Source organism: Podarcis melisellensis (genome assembly GCF_964234715.1).
Source record: "Podarcis melisellensis genome assembly, chromosome: 5".
Classification (NCBI taxonomy): domain Eukaryota; kingdom Metazoa; phylum Chordata; class Lepidosauria; order Squamata; family Lacertidae; genus Podarcis; species Podarcis melisellensis.
This window is the reverse complement of record NC_138537.1, coordinates 44567791-44583519: the sequence shown is the minus strand read 5'-3', so window position 1 is coordinate 44583519 and position 15729 is coordinate 44567791. Positions and strand designations below refer to the sequence as shown.

Genomic DNA, 15729 nt, shown 5'->3' with positions numbered 1-15729 from the left:
TCTGCCCCCCGGGGTCTCCTCCTTTCTGGACTCTTCTGACGCTGACCCCCTGACTCCTGTCCCTCCTTTCGGCGGGCTTTAGGACCTGGCTCCCTATCCGGGCTACCAACTGTGCTGCCCTCCTGTACATTTGAACTTGGCGCGCGCGCCCAGCCTCCAACCTTCCTCTTGACTGTTTCCCCGCTCTCCGATGGAGGCGTGGCCAATCCTGACTCATCTCCTCCCGCTGGTGGTGAGCAGCCTGACCCCCGATACCTGGGACTCCTCCCCCCTACTGCGTTCTGGTGGGGAAGCTGGTCCTGATTTCCAACTGCTGCTCTCTGAGTCCCCTCTGGCCCCTTCTTCCTGGGGTGTCCCCCTAGGCACCCCCCTTGCTCTGACCATGGGAGCCCCTTTCTGTGAGTCTTCCGATTCGCTGGAAAGGCTCAGAGACCTTGGACCACTGTCATCGCTTACATTTCCTTCGGATTCCTCCCCCTCGCTCTCCATTTCCTCCCTTTCCTGTGCCTCTGCTCCTGAGCCCCTGACAACTTGTATTTTAAATAGATAGGTCTCAGACACCTGCAGCTCAAAAAATGTTCTGGCAGCACACTATATAGCAGGCTTTGCCTGAATGGAAGACCACCTGTGAACCATATATGTGTATGCTGTAGTGTATTTATTTTATACCATGATATGTCTGAGTGTGTAAAAGCTGCATTATTTGAAAAAGCCTTATATCTATCAGATTGGGAGGAGGTACATGATAATAATGGACGTTTATGCACTGAACCCATGGTTTTTATGCTGAGAAACCTTTTCTGATTGGCCCTTCTGCTTTCCCCCTCCTCCTATTAGGCTCCTCTGATACAATCTGTGACCTTCTGGGGGCCAAGGGTAAAGACATCTTATACATAGGTGATCACATTTTTGGAGATATCCTGAAGTCTAAAAAACGCCAGGGTTGGAGGACCTTCCTAGTGATTCCAGAACTGGCACAGGAGCTTCATGTCTGGACAGACAAAAGCTGTAAGTACTGACTCTGTAGTTCAACAGTTCCCAATTGATGCCATGCGGACCTCCCGGGGAGGAGGTCCACATAACCCACCCAGGTGGTTTGTGGCACCATTCGCATAACAAAAACTACCATAGAGATATCATTTTTTTTAAAAAAAGTAGGGGGGTCCATGGTTTGGCTTTTGAAGAACAAGGTATCTGTAGTACTTAATTGGGAACCACTGGTCTAGTTCATTCTTTTTCACTTTTTAATTGATGTTGCTTGGCTTGACAGGGTAGCTGGAAAATCACTTGGCTTGTTTCCCAAAGATTATTTGCATTGCTTTTGTGCATCAAAGACTGGGAAAGCAGCAAGTGTCTGGATAGTTTGGTGACTTATTTGTAGATAGTTGGGTTTCTTTGCTTTGGACTGAGTCTTTTTTGGGGAGACTTACCACCACTGACTGCTGGTTTGAACCGTTTACAAACCTGTGGCTATGCTACCACTTGTCAATACAGTTGCTGACATCTGTCAGTTATTTATTTCTTTATACCCTTTTAATTAAAATGCTCAAGGCTGCCTACAAGAACTGTTAAAACAAATATAAAAGCAGTTGCACTTCACTAAGTGTGTAGAAGAGTGAGGCTGATATTTTCAGTTGCACTTTCCATGAACATGTTAGGATCTACTGGAGAGCAAGAAATAGAAGCTGTAACCCTAGAGCAATTTCCCCCAACTTCATGCTCTCCAGATGTTTTAGACTGCAACTTCTAGCAGTCTCAGCTAGCTTGGCCAATGTTCAGGGATGATGGGAGTTGTAGTCCAGCATGTGGAGGAAACTGTGTTGGGGGAGCCTGCCTAGACATTGAGAGGGCATTTGAGACACTGCAAACATATTCAAAATGTAGGACTGTATTCTAAAGAGCTGTTGGATAGTGGAACAGACTCCCACAAGAGGTGGTGCACTCTCCTTGGAGGTTTTTAAGCAGAGATGGCCATCCATCATGTATGATCTAGTTGAGATTCTTGCATTGCGGGGTTTGGACTATATGACCTGGGGGTCCCTTCCAACTCTGTAATTCTATAAATCGACAAATAATAATGCAATTTGGAAAGCAGATAGAATCCTCAGTCTGTTGCTAGGTCTGTTTTCTCATATTGGTGAGAGATAAGTAATAGTCTACATAGTATTTGTTTCAGCTGATCCACTGTCATAATATCCTTTTACTTTGCCTTCCCTTTGCTGCTTAGGCCTTTTTGAAGAACTTCAGAGTTTAGACATCTTTCTCGCTGAGTTATACAAGTAAGTAATGGATTTTTCTCTTTAGAATATAACCCAATACTCCATCCACTAACTCATTAGAGGGAGTGCTTCCTTTTTAGTGGACAGCTGCACTCTATCAAAGGGCTCCACATTAACTTAGAATTGGGGGTGGGGAAGAGAGTATTGTTGTGCCTATCAGTTTTGCCTGATATAATCAGCTTTTCTAAATTAGCTTTCCCAGATCCACCCTCACATTTATCTTCCATGTGCTCTGTTGATATTGTTTTCTTTCCTATTTCAAACAGGCATTTGGATAGCAGCAGTAATGAGCGTCCTGACATCAGTTCCATCCAAAGACGTATTAAGGTACTAGTAAATAGAATGCTGGGGAACACGGGTGGCGCTGTGGTCTAAACCACTGAGCCTCTTGGGCTTGCTGATCAGAAGGTCGGTGGTTTGAATCCCTTCAATGGAATGAGTTCCCGTTGCTCAGTTCCAGCTCCTGTCAACCTAGCAGTTCGAAAGCACACAGTGCAAGTAGATAAATAGGTACCGCTCTGGCGGGAAGGTGAATGGCATTTCTGTGCCAAGCTCTGGTTTCAGTGTTCCACTGCGCCAGAAGTGGCTTAGTCATGCTGGCCACATGACCCGGAAAAACTGTCTGCGACTGGACTTAACTGTCAGGGGTCATTTACCTTTAACTTTTTTAAAAAAATAGAATGCTATTTTGCTCCCTTTTCCAGTGCAGCAATCTGTGCTAACTTCATTAGAGGGAGATTTGAGGGGACAGGGGAGGTAAGGAGCTGGACAGGCAGTGGACCAAAAGAGGAACCTGAGAGAGGTTGGATGAGAAAGATACAAGATGGGGAGCTGATAAAAGGAGGAGCTAATGAAGTGAGATGGTTGTTGGAAAACCTTCATAGGGCCTAATGGCTGAGTAAATCTGTACTGATAATAAATGAGGGGGGTGTTGGACAGTTGTATTAATCAAATAGACTTGAGTCAGAGAAACGTAAGATGATGAAACAGTAGGCAGAGGAAACACACTGAAGCTGCTTACATGGCAGATGCAGGTAGTCTCCCAACCTATTTTTAAATGAAAAGCAACTTTGGGGAGGTGCAGTCCTGAGCAGAGGAATTATATGGGTCATAGGGTTCGTGCTGCTGGCTTATTCGCATACTCTCTCTCCATGTAAACACTCAGACTCTGAGGCTAATTTTCCCCTATAAAAAGGGGAAATGCTACATGACTATGTTATATCTAGTTACACACACACACACAGACACACACAGACACACACACACACACACCCCAAACAGGGCCCTGTGGTAAATATGGGTAGTAGAGGCATATGGTGACCTCAAATAGGGCATAGGGATTGGAATGGCTATGTGCTGATGGCAGGGAAGGAGCGATCAGGCAAGAGAAACAACTGTGAGGCAGAGACTAGGGGAAATAGGTTTGCTTGGGTCAACAGTGACAGCTCCTGCACCATAAGAGATTCACAGAAAGGAAAAAAAAATGTGTAGCTGTGGTTTTCTGTGTCATTGAAGCACTGTGATTAAAACTATGTGAAATTCTCCCATCTGTGCAACTGTAAGTAGTGCTTGAACTCTCTTGAGTTCTCCATCTGAAAATCCTACAGTAGTGGGAAAGGTCTGAGAACAAGTGGGGATGTTGAAATTCAGAAGTGATTTAAACTCACCAGCCACTGTGGTAGGAGAGCAGATCCCGGGTTGGGGTGTCTCTCCCTTCCACCCCCTAGTGGAGCATGGCAGTGGTTCTGAGGTTTGCTTCCCTTCTGCTATATCTTTAGTGCTGCTGCTGCCGCTGCCGCCAGAGCTGAGTATGTTAAGCAAGGTGACAAAGATCCAGTGCCTTACCTCACCTATTTCAGGGCTACATCTCACAAATAGGCTGCGATGGCAGCCTTAAACCTCTAGTTGTATTTTGATCACAAACATAATACAGTCTGATATTTAATTTTTTATATGCACACTGTCTTGCAGGTTTTTATGGCATAAACCCCTGTATGCCTGGAGCCCTCTTGTGTTTGGTTATCCTCCCCCCTTTTTTCCATCAAATTCTATTTTTTTCCATCTGTCATGTTGCTAAGGAACACAAAAACTTATTCTATGGTGGAATGCTCCTGGAAGGCACTGTATATTGCTGGTGTTTTCACTTTCTGTGACTTCCAGTTGCTTTGCCTCTTTACAGTCAATGCCTCTGATTCAGAAATGTGTGTGTGCTCTAGTGTACACATGGTGTTCTCTCACCTGCAATAGTTTTTATGTATGTAAAACTGCCCCTTCCCTGAAGTGACCAAATGTCTAATTTGCCTTCTGATTTTAGAAAGTGACTCATGACATGGACATGTGCTATGGAATGATGGGAAGCCTGTTCCGAAGCGGCTCCCGACAGACACTCTTTGCCAGCCAAGTGATGCGCTACGCAGACCTCTATGCGGCATCATTCATCAACCTTCTGTATTATCCCTTCAGTTACCTCTTCAGAGCTGCCCATGTGCTGGTGAGTTGAAATCCATGAAGCTGCAGATGAACAGTAACAACATTCAGAGAAGTACACGCACTATCCAAGTCTGAATAGAGCGAGGGACATTCTAATGTAGCTGGTAGCATTAGACTTAAAAAGTTTTAAAATGGATGTGGCAGATGGCTACATTGGGAGACATTGGTTAGGGTTAAACAATTTTATAAATTTTCTGTGGGTAACAGTATAATAAGTGGTAGAAGTCAGGCACTCACTGTACTAGCATATGTGTGTGCTGTGAAAAATGTGAATTCCATACTAGGGATCATTAGGAAAGGAGCTGAAAATAAAATTGCCACTATCACAACATTATACAACTCTATGGTGCAATTGCACTTGGGTACCATGTACAGTTGTGGTTGCTTCACCTTGAAAAGAATATTGTAGAGTTGTTAAAAGTTACCAGAAAAAGTCAAGCAGAATGATCAAAGAGATAGAGCAAGTCCTAGCAGGAAAGGTTGCAGTATTTGGGTCTTTTTAGTTTCGAGAAAAGGAGAGTAAGAGGTGTCACGTAGAAGTTTATAAAATTATGCATAGCAAGGAGAAAGTGGGTATAGAAACATTGTTCTCCCTCTCTTGTAATTCAGGGATATCCAATGGAGCTGAATGTTCTAAGATTCCTTTGTCTGTCTTGAAAATACTTTTTCACAAAATGCATAGTTAAACTGTAGCATTTGCTCCCACAATCTCACAGTGATAGCCACCAACTTGGCTGGTTTTAAGAGAGGATTGACAAATTTGTGGAGGATAAGGCAGGCCAATATATTTCTAAGTGCCTGTTGTGGAAAATTGCAGGAGGGTAGCGTGCTGTTGTGGGCTTCCCATGGGCATCTAGTTGGCTACTGTGAGAACAGGATGGCTGGACTAGATGGGCCACTGGCCTAACTGAGCCAGCTCTTCTCATGTGACAATGCTAATCTTCTCTGAACAATGGTATGTATCTCTTCATGCAGATGCCACACGAGTCAACAGTAGAGCACACTCATGTGGATATCAATGAGACAGAGTCACCTATGGCCACCCGAAACCGCACATCAGTGGACTTCAAAGATTCTGACAAACGACACCAGCTGACCCGTTCTGTGAGTGAGATTAAACCACCCAACCTCTTCCCTCAAACTCCCCAAGAAATCACACATTGCCATGATGAGGATGATGATGAAGAAGAAGAGGAGGAGGAAGAGGAAGAAGAATAGAAATGAAATCTGAACACAACCTGCCAAAGCGTGGCTATAGCAGTGATTAGCAGGAACAGAATCCCACTAGTCCTGGGGTATGGGGTGGGGATGACAACAAAATTAACACTAATCAGAAACCCTTTATTCTTTACAGACTTATTCCAACTGTAAAGGATTTTGCACTGAGTGAGGGTAGGACCACATACAGATGCCTAACTGCGTTGCTTGCTCTACCTATAGAACATGGGAAGGAAGAGCTGCTTGTGGGTCCTTTGCTCCTCTTTCTTGTGCATTTCAAAACTGCCTCCAAGACATGGTTTGGAATTGGTGCAGTGAGCCTTCCATGGGTCCTGCAGCAATCACAGTAGCCCAGTACCAGTTCCTCACAGCTGATACTCTTTGACCCTTTTGGGGGAAAGATGTATCCTAATATATAATACTGTATGCATGGAAATGGTGGCAATTCCAGGGTCAAATTGAACCCCATCAAGCACAAGTTTTGTTTTGAAATGGTTTAATCCTCTAATCTCCTTCTAGTGCAGTTCTGCTTCTGCTCTTTCTGTTTGGGGCTGGTTCAAGAAAGACTATCATGCCACAAATTCTTGATCTGGCTGATAGCTAGTTCTTCTCCTGCTGAGATCCCAAAGCTTTTATCATCCCTAGTCTTGGCATGTGGTGCATGTATTATACGACCTTCAAATGGGTCCTTATGCCGTGTGCTTGTTCTACACTCTGAAATTATCTCTGCTAGTAAGAGATAATGTCATGCTGTATTTTGATTAGGTCTCAGTTAAAGATTAATACTGTATTTCTGTCTAACCCACAGTGATCAAGAGCTATACAGTTTGTGAAGAGAAAAGGTTTGTGTCACCTTTCCTAGCCTCTTTCTGTGGCTAACACTTTAGGCTCAAATTAGGAACAACAACCTGTAAGGTGAAAGGTTTCAGCTGGCAGCTGTTCTATTCTCTGATATGGAGTCATAGGAGATGGGGTATGTGTATATGCACAGGCCTAGCGCCTTCATGTAGAGGAAGAAGCCCCCTTCAGCAAAACATCCTTATTGCTGCCACTCTGTGTTACTGCCATTCCTGGAATGAAAATGGTTGAAGGGCTGATCCATATTGTTTGTAAATGGTTCTGAGGGCCTGGCATAGCATTCTGGCTGTAAGTGCAGGCTGTTAAGTTAAAGCACATTTTTCTCTTTCTTATTCATACAAGAAGGCAGTAAACTGTTTCCCAAGGTATAGAGTTCCTTACTTCTGTGCCATTGAAGTTTGAAAGACTGAATAGAAGCCCTATTTTGAAGTATTAGAAGTTTTATTTTGAATCACTTGATTGTAATTAGTTCTATTCCATTATTAAAATACGGTGAACTGTAAATCAGCAGGAGAAGCTGATGCTCCTGTGATGGACCTGCAAACTAAATAAATCATGAGGTTTCATAATAAGCTGTTTTAATGTCTGTCTAACACTGACAAATCTACTTCTCCTAACCTCCCTTCATACTGCTTGCCTAACACTTATTATTATAACAAGAAAAGCCTGTATACAGCGTGGAATACAATGTGATTTATAATCTTCTCCCAACAATGATGGCTGGAAGGCAGACAGCAGCCTGACAGCATAGAATCTAGATACACAGGTACCTCGGGTTACATATGCTTCAGGTTACAGACTCCGCTAACCCAGAAATAGTACCTCGGGTTAAGAACTTTGCTTCAGGATGAGAACAGAAACCGTGCTCCAGCGGCGCGGCAGCAGCAGGAGGCCCCATTAGCTAAAGTGGTGCTTCAGGTTAAGAACAGTTTCAGGTTAAGTACAGACCTCCGGAAGGAATTAAGTACTTAACCCGAGGTACCACTGTATATGCATTAAAGGTAGATATACTAGAGCAAGGTGATGCCATCAGAGTTGTATGGATAAGGTCCCCTGCCCAGAAAACGGAAGCAGAATTGGAGAGCATTAGTTAACTTGACAGTGGTCTAGCTGGTAACTATTAGTGATCTGGTGTTGAGCTGGATACATACTGGTAAGGAACAGCAAGAGCGAAATAGTGCTCTTCTCTTAATCAGTACTGGAAGATATCCTGGCTGTAGGCAAGAGATCAGTGTTCTCAGATGTCTACAAGTTCAGCCTTACAAATTCCATCCCCACAGCAGCCAGCCACAAGAGCAAACATATGGCCTTTTCATAAATGAGTAAAAGGCCTCCCTACCTGAAACCAGCTTGGCCTTGGCTTTCCAAGCTAAGAGATTGGAAGGCTTTTTTCCTGCTTTTTTCCTTCTGCTGAAGCTAGTGAAAATGGACAGAAAAAAGAGCACCACCGACAAGTGAGAGATAAGTGAGGAAAAGAACTGGAAAGTCAAGAAGCAAAATTAGACCATGAGAAGAGGCATTTGCATACTACATCAGAACAATACCCTAGTTCTTACATTTGCATCAGCAGAATTTTATTGTGTCAATCTTAAATTTCTAGCAACACTTTTAGGGGAAATTTGGAAACAATCTGTAAAAGGGTTGCTGCTTTTCACAGAATTGGAGGAGACCCTGAGGGTCATTTAGTCCAACCCCATGAAGTGCAGAAATCTCTACTAGATCATATAAGAAAGATTGCCCTCCAACCTCTGCTTAAAACCCTGCAAGGAAGCTGCGTCCACCACCTCTTGTAGGAGTCTGTTCCACTGTTGAACAGCTGTTACTGTCAAAGTTCTTTCAGATGTTTAGTCAGACTCTCCTTTCTTGTAACTTAAATCCATTGGTTAAAGTCCTAGCCTCCAGAGCGGGAGTAGAAAACAAGCTTTCTCCATGTGACAGCCCTTGAGATACTTGAAGACTGCTATCTCCTCTTAGTCTCCTCTTCACCAGGCTAAACATACCTAACTCCTTCAACTGCTTCTCATAAGGCTTTGTTTCCAGACCCTTGATCATCTAAGTTGCCCTCTGCACACAATCCAACTTATCAACATCCTTTGTAAACTATGGTGCCCAGAACTGGACACAGTACTCCAGGTGTGGTCTGACCAAGGCAGAATACAGTAATACTTTTACTTCTCTTGATCTGAACACTATACTTCTATTGATGCAGACTAGAATTGTATTAGCCATTTTTGCTGCTGCATCACAGTGTTGACTCATGTTAAGCTTGTGGTCTACTCAGACCCATAGATCCTTTTCACATGTACTACCAGCAATCCAGGTGGTTGTGAGGATAAAAGGGGGAGATTATACCACTTCAATCTCCTTAGACAAGGAAGACAGAATACAAGTATATTTTCAGGCTCTTGCAGAGGTGCCAAGCAAAGAGCCACAAACACCATAAGAAAATTGAATTCATTTATGACTGTGCAGAAGGAGCACTTGGAACATCGCAAAGACTGTTGACTACATTTTACTTCTTAAGCATAACATTATTTATCTGGCCTCTTTGACCATCCTTCCTTTGCCTTATTTTTAAGAGATACTAACTGCCACTGCTGCCGCCTTTAACTTAAGTTTGTCAGCATACAATAATATTTGGGTCTGTGACATCAACTCCAGCTGAAACCCCTTCTGACTCCATTCTACCTCAAACATCTCCCTTCTTTGAGCTGTGCCGGAAGGCCAACACAGTGGCAATCCAAGTAAGCCTTTCGGGCAAAGTTGCCATCAGCATATTACCACCCTAGGCTACAACACGCTCAAAGAGTCTATGTATAAGACTAGTTTTATACATCTTTTGGAAACTGTTTGGTTGACTGAATATCACCGACTGTTTACTAATTTCTTAATGTGCCTTCCCAAATCCTGCTGCTATACTTGCATTCAGCGTATTAGGACCAAACTGTAGTAAGGACCCTTTACCATATATTATGGAGAACATGCTTTTTCAAGTAGTGTACAGACTATGCTTTGCTATTCTTACAAACAAAGTAAACAGCAGGGACTATCTTATTACTAAATGCTATAAACAGCAGGAGATGGCTTTTTTTGCATGAACAGAGTGGCAAAAAATACTGTGGTGGGGAATCTTTTTTAGTCCGATCCAAGAGGCACATTCCTTCATAGGCAGTCTTCTCAGAGGGCTATATGCCAGCAGTGGATGGGCAACAGGTGCAATGCTTATATCCAATCACGAAGAAGTTAAGTTATGCTGCCTTCGTATTTTCCTCTTCCCCCAACCCCATTGTATGATTCCGCTGTTATTTCTCAACTATCTCCCTGCATTCCCTTAGAGCACTCAGATTAGAAGAGTCAATAGATTGTTGTTTCGGCAAAGGGGGGGGGAGACACCTGAGAGTTACTCAAGAAATCACTGAGTAAGCTACAACACTCACAAAGCAGGTTATTGGAGTGTGCAGAAGCTCTTTTTGCTGGTCTCTACTTAGCCACATTCTAGCTAATTAGTAGTACGAATCTCAAAAGTTTACATCTTCCTTCCACAAACAAGCCTATTTTACAAATAGATGCCAGGCATGTTCTCCCATATACACTCCTCTACCCAAAAACAAACAAACAAAACCCTTGTAAAATAAATAGAAACCATGCTAGTGTATATTTTGGATATGACACGTCAGCAACGAAACACTTGCACTGGTTTTTCAAAGTTATTCAAGAAAAAATTAGTGCATATCCATCAGAATTCCTGCTCCCTACAACACGAAAATAAAATAGCAATGGCCTTGTAGATTATCTAACAATTAATAAAGTAAAACCAAACATAAAGAACATCCTTTCAGGGCTCCTTTACTCAAAACTGCTAATTAAAAAATAATAATGTCACCAACGCACACCCCCTTGTAAATAAAAGGAAGATGAAGTATGCAGTTAAACATGAAAGTTAAACAAGAAAAATCATTTATCTAAAGGAAATAAACTTTCCCAATAAAATCACAAAAATATACAAATTAATGAGGTTCAAAATAAATAGAAGAAACTGGAAATCTGCAACACCACTAAGTATTTATATACTCCAACAGAATATCAATTGGCTTATGAAATGTGTACATTTCATTTGTGCTTTTTCAGGGTTTATACAAACAGACAGTGTGGAATACTGTTGGCAGAATACTACAACTTTGGAAGAAATATGATACAATTTGACAAAGATCCCAGAAGACAAATCTATAGAAGCTTTGGAATGCAGCAATATATGGAGACAGATTGTAAGGCCTTAAAAAGGCATAGGATAAGTACTGGGAAAATTGTGCAGCATACAAATATTTACTGTAAAGGAAAGCTTGGCTTGAGACAAGATTCCAGGGTTCAGCTAATTCCCTTGTGCTGGTCTGACAGCAGAACAGAGAACCTTGTAGCCTTCAAGATAGAATAGATTTTGTTCACTATTGGAGCTCTTCCGCACACCAAGCGTAAGCAGTATTTTATTGCTCTAAGAAATTAAGAGCTTCAAGTTTCAAGCCTCCAAACATCCTTCAACAGTTTGTGTAAACCTAAGTGTGTCACAGTTTATATCTTGATTTGATGGATTGCAGGCGTGTCGTCCTGTCCAAGTCAGCTAGTTACAGTGAGCAGTAAGTTCTTTAGATAGAAATATTGGATGGTATTCAAAGTAGTACTAAGGATATTGCTTCATCAATGCAAGCATTTCTGCTTGCCTGATGATCTCCCCCCAACCACATGTTGTTTGGGGGGGTTCCCTCAACCCCCCCCCGAGCTTTTGGAGGGGAACTATTTTGTTGAATCTGGTCCAATACCACCGCTTATTAACTTGTCCAGGCAGTTAAAACAAGTGACAGTAGACTTCACCTAACTATGCACACCAGATAAACCAAATTTGCTGAGAGCCCCTTGCAAAACTATAGTCTCTCAGATTGTCATAACACACCCTACCCTCTCACTGTGAGATGTACCAAAGGAGAGAAAATGGCCAAGATTTCAGTAACAAGCTACTACTCACAGTGACACCACATCTGAGAGCATCAGTACAATCCTGTATGCAGGGGCAAAGAAACAAGAGAAAGGCGGCAAAACCTCAAGAGACAGCTGCCACCACTTCCCAGTTCGTCCCAACATTTACACAAGAATGACCCGAATTCCTGCATTCCTTATATCATTATCTTCAGGGCTTGAGGCTTTTTGCGTAAACCTAGTTCTGTAAAAATGTACTCTAGAAGATTATCTGTGCTTCAAGCACTTTGCTGAAATGCTGGTGTTAGCAGCACTGTCAAAGCAGCTACATAGGCAGAAAAAATTTCAGCCTCCAGCATTGTGACAAGGTAAAGAGGACAATCACTTGAGGCATGGGTGGGAAAGGGTTAGAGGAAGACTGTGTGGATGTAGAATAGCCTTGTGTACAAGCAAAATGAAATACACTTCTGGGGGACCCATTTCTTTGCAGGACAATGCCATTGCTAACTTGATTCATGCATGCATTTTAAGAAATAACTGACTCACAAAACTACTGGCAGAAATTACAATTGGTTAGGAGCCCAATTTAATGGCATATATTCAAGTCCATAGAAAGAAAGAAAAAAACAAGTCTGCAAATCACCAGGGATAGGGAACATGCGGCCTTCAAGATTTTGTTAAATGTTAATCAACCCCAGTCACCATTGTAAATGATGGGAGTCTAACAACACCTGAATCCCATTGGTGTTGCAGACTATCCATGTGGCTGCTCATAATAAAAGATCTCAGTTGGAATAAGCCCAGGAGTGGGGAGAAGCTATATGAGGCTCATCATGTGCACATTCCAGGAGAAGGTAAGAAGAGAACCACAGTAGAAAAATGATAGGAGAAGGGGATGCAATTCCGTGTGCCACAATAAACAAACACCTATTTACCAGTTACTAAAGTTGTCCAAGTAGGATGTGGTGTTTTGAAGAACCCAGAAAGTGCTTTATCCCAGAGAGCAGGCATTCCTGAAAGCAGAGCATCAAGCAAATTGTTTTTAATCTATAAATTGGATTTCACCAGAAGACTTAAGTGGTTCGCTCATTTAGCTGTTCAAAATTATTTCAGACCTTTGCCCAAAAGACAAAAACTTGTTTTCAAAGAATTTGAAGCTCATTTTATCACAGCAGACCAAGGCACAGAGCAAACTATTTCACAGTGTTGTGAGTATCCTGCCAACTGGACATCAGAGCTAACAGAATAAAGCAATTATTAGGGTCAAGTGCAACCACTCAGACTAGTGCTCTTCAGTGCCATCAAGCCATGCCTGACACCAGAGAACTCTTCAGTTAAAAAACAAACAAATCTCCTTCATATGTTAACTGAGTATGTAAGGGAAATGTGATCATGTCCTCAAATCTTGATGTGCCGGCTAGCTACGCCCCACTGGCACCCACATATAAGCATTAGACGGAAAGGGTTCTAGACATCTATAGCTTTAGGTGTATAATTCTCTTCTGAACAAATGTTCCAGGGGATAAATCAAAATACCCAGTCATGAGGAAGACTGCATATATATGGACAGCTTTCAGATTAATGCTGTGTACATGACCATTGCAGGATGTGGCCATTAAGTGAATTGGAATTAGGTTTATTTTGTCTGCACAACCCTCAGGTAACTAGCATGTGGCATAACAATGCTAAATGCCCATGGAGTATCATCTGCAAGTCACCACCTCTGTGTCTTATTTCACACAAGAGCCACTGTGTGAAGACTACTTGAAATTACATGGCATGTTGTTTCAAACCCTCCATGTTCAGTGGTGTCCTATGTAGTTAATTATAACCTACAGCAGTGTTTTATAGCAGCATGCAGACAAACCATGTGGTCAGTGCACAAATGTAGCTCAGCACATGGCAGGCACAAGTTTAGAGCATTCTCCATGCCAGAGGTCTTGTATGTGAGGAGGCACCCAATCGAACCTCAGCACATTCTCCAATGCAATGACAGCAAAAGCAGAACACTTAATGCTCAGAGATCACATGGAGCCAAAGTTACTAAAGTAGAGCAAAACCGTTGTCTAGGTGACATTCGGGCAGACCCAATGACAATACATTTGTTTCCCTGGATTTCCCAATAAAGGTTCTGTCAACTTGCAATAGCCAAGTCCTGACTGAATGACGTAGTCAAGATCTTTATTGCATGGAAGTGAAGAGCACATCAGGTACATTATCACACATTTCCTGCCAATTAAAATATCAAGAGCTCCCTCTAGTGTTAGGCCGTGGCAAAGATTGGTGAGGGCATGGGAGAGGATGGGAAACAGGTAAATTCTTGCCACTTTCTCCATTCACCTGAAAGGGTCAAATAACTACATTTTTATCTGGATGCAATTCATAGATACCTAGGCATGAAGGTGTATTTAAAAAGAAAACTAGATAGGAAAAACAGGAAACATTAATGAATAATGTCAAACCCATTAAGAACCACTAACCACGTTACACGTTTGCACTGTGTAGCCATTACTTACCAGGAATTAACAGCTTCTCAGTGCATGGTCCTGAATCACTCGCATTTGTCTCCAACCTCCCTGGTGCCGGGAGCAACAAACCATGAGCCTTGATTTATTGTGATGTGCAAATCTTGGCTTACTTTCATGGTTTATTTGCTTGGGAGAAACCAAACCTCAAGTGCTAGTTCACATGTCCAAGGCTTCTGTTTATTGCTCCTGAGTAGGGTGCAGCAAAATGGGAGCGATTCAGCAGCAATCACCAGCACATTGCTTGTTCTTGGTGGGGCATAAAACATGGCTTCCTATGACACGTAATGGAGCCCATTTGTGCAAAGACAGTTTTGCATACTCAGGGTACCCAGCACTTCAATTCTGTACTACCAGCTCCTTCCCCAAATCATGACTTGTGCCACTTGGGACACTTCTCCAATAATCCTCAGGATTACCTTTGGGACTTGGGAAAACAAATCTGCGAAGTGAATTGTACATTTTACTACTTCCATCTTCATTTGTTCAGCCTGAGCTACAGACATACTTTTTGATTAGTGCTTACCTATTCTAATGGGTCTGAGCTTTTTGGCTGGGCAGTTAAATAGGAGGTGGAAGAGTGATTCTCTGCAAATCCTAGGCCTCCTTGAGATAGCGAGCTTGGAAAAGGAGGAGGAGGTGCTACCTCCCTTGCTCCATCAGTTGACATGCTGTCTGGGCCAATGACACCACTCTTGTATTTGAAGACATAACAGTTATCAAGAACAAATTCTCTCTTTAGTAAGGCTTGGCAACACACTGGTACAAGGTCTCCAATTCACAACAAAGAGTACAAAATTAATTCAGACATTTAAAATATTGTCAAAAACCTCACCTCAAAATAAATTTCAATGTAAAAGCTGCATCTAATTTCACATTAGAACATGAAGATTGAATGGCTGCTACCAGCTACTAAATTGCTGACTACACTTGACAAAAGAAACAGAAACAGTGAAAGCAGGGTTCTTTCCAAGGTCACTTTCCCAAGTAATGCAAATAACATATTCCCCCACAAATGTACCTGTAAAAGCCAGTGAAACAGTTGTTCTAAAATATAACATGAGAAGCACAATTTTTAAATAAGATAAATAATATTTCTAGAGTCATGAAGAAGATCACCTGCCAGAAAGCAGAGGACAACTGCTATGTAGATGTTGACACCAAGGAACAGAGTTTCATAATGCTGTACAAAATAAGAGGCATATTTGAACTGAGAACAACTTCCTATACCTTGACATGGGCTGGTGACCTTTAATTCACATGGCCTGGCCCTCATTTTTTTCTGTACTACAAAATGTTCAGGGAGAGATGTTGCCCTCCAACTTCTAGGCCGGGGTGTGGAACTTGGGGGTCTCCAGATGTTACTGGACTACAGCTCCTACTATCCCTGA

The 15729-nt window shown here is 42.4% G+C and overlaps 1 protein-coding gene across 11 annotated transcripts in view; it reads left to right on the top strand.

The window, feature by feature from the left end:
• NT5C2 (5'-nucleotidase, cytosolic II) overlaps positions 1-15729 on the top strand; it is an 82525-nt gene that overhangs the window by 54986 nt on the left and 11810 nt on the right. For 6 of the 11 annotated variants that reach the window (XM_081911587.1, XM_081911590.1, XM_081911596.1 and 3 more), the window contains 5 exons: positions 838-1008; positions 2228-2279; positions 2546-2606; positions 4594-4770; positions 5745-7417. In XM_081911587.1, the coding sequence (XP_081767713.1) occupies positions 838-1008; positions 2228-2279; positions 2546-2606; positions 4594-4770; positions 5745-5987 (704 nt within the window). In that variant the 3' untranslated portion in view covers positions 5988-7417. Of the gene's footprint in view, positions 1-837; positions 1009-2227; positions 2280-2545; positions 2607-4593; positions 4771-5744; positions 7418-10973; positions 15425-15729 lie in introns of those variants that run through there. The other 5 variants (XM_081911594.1, XR_014168448.1, XM_081911593.1 and 2 more) reach the window with 5 other exon arrangements.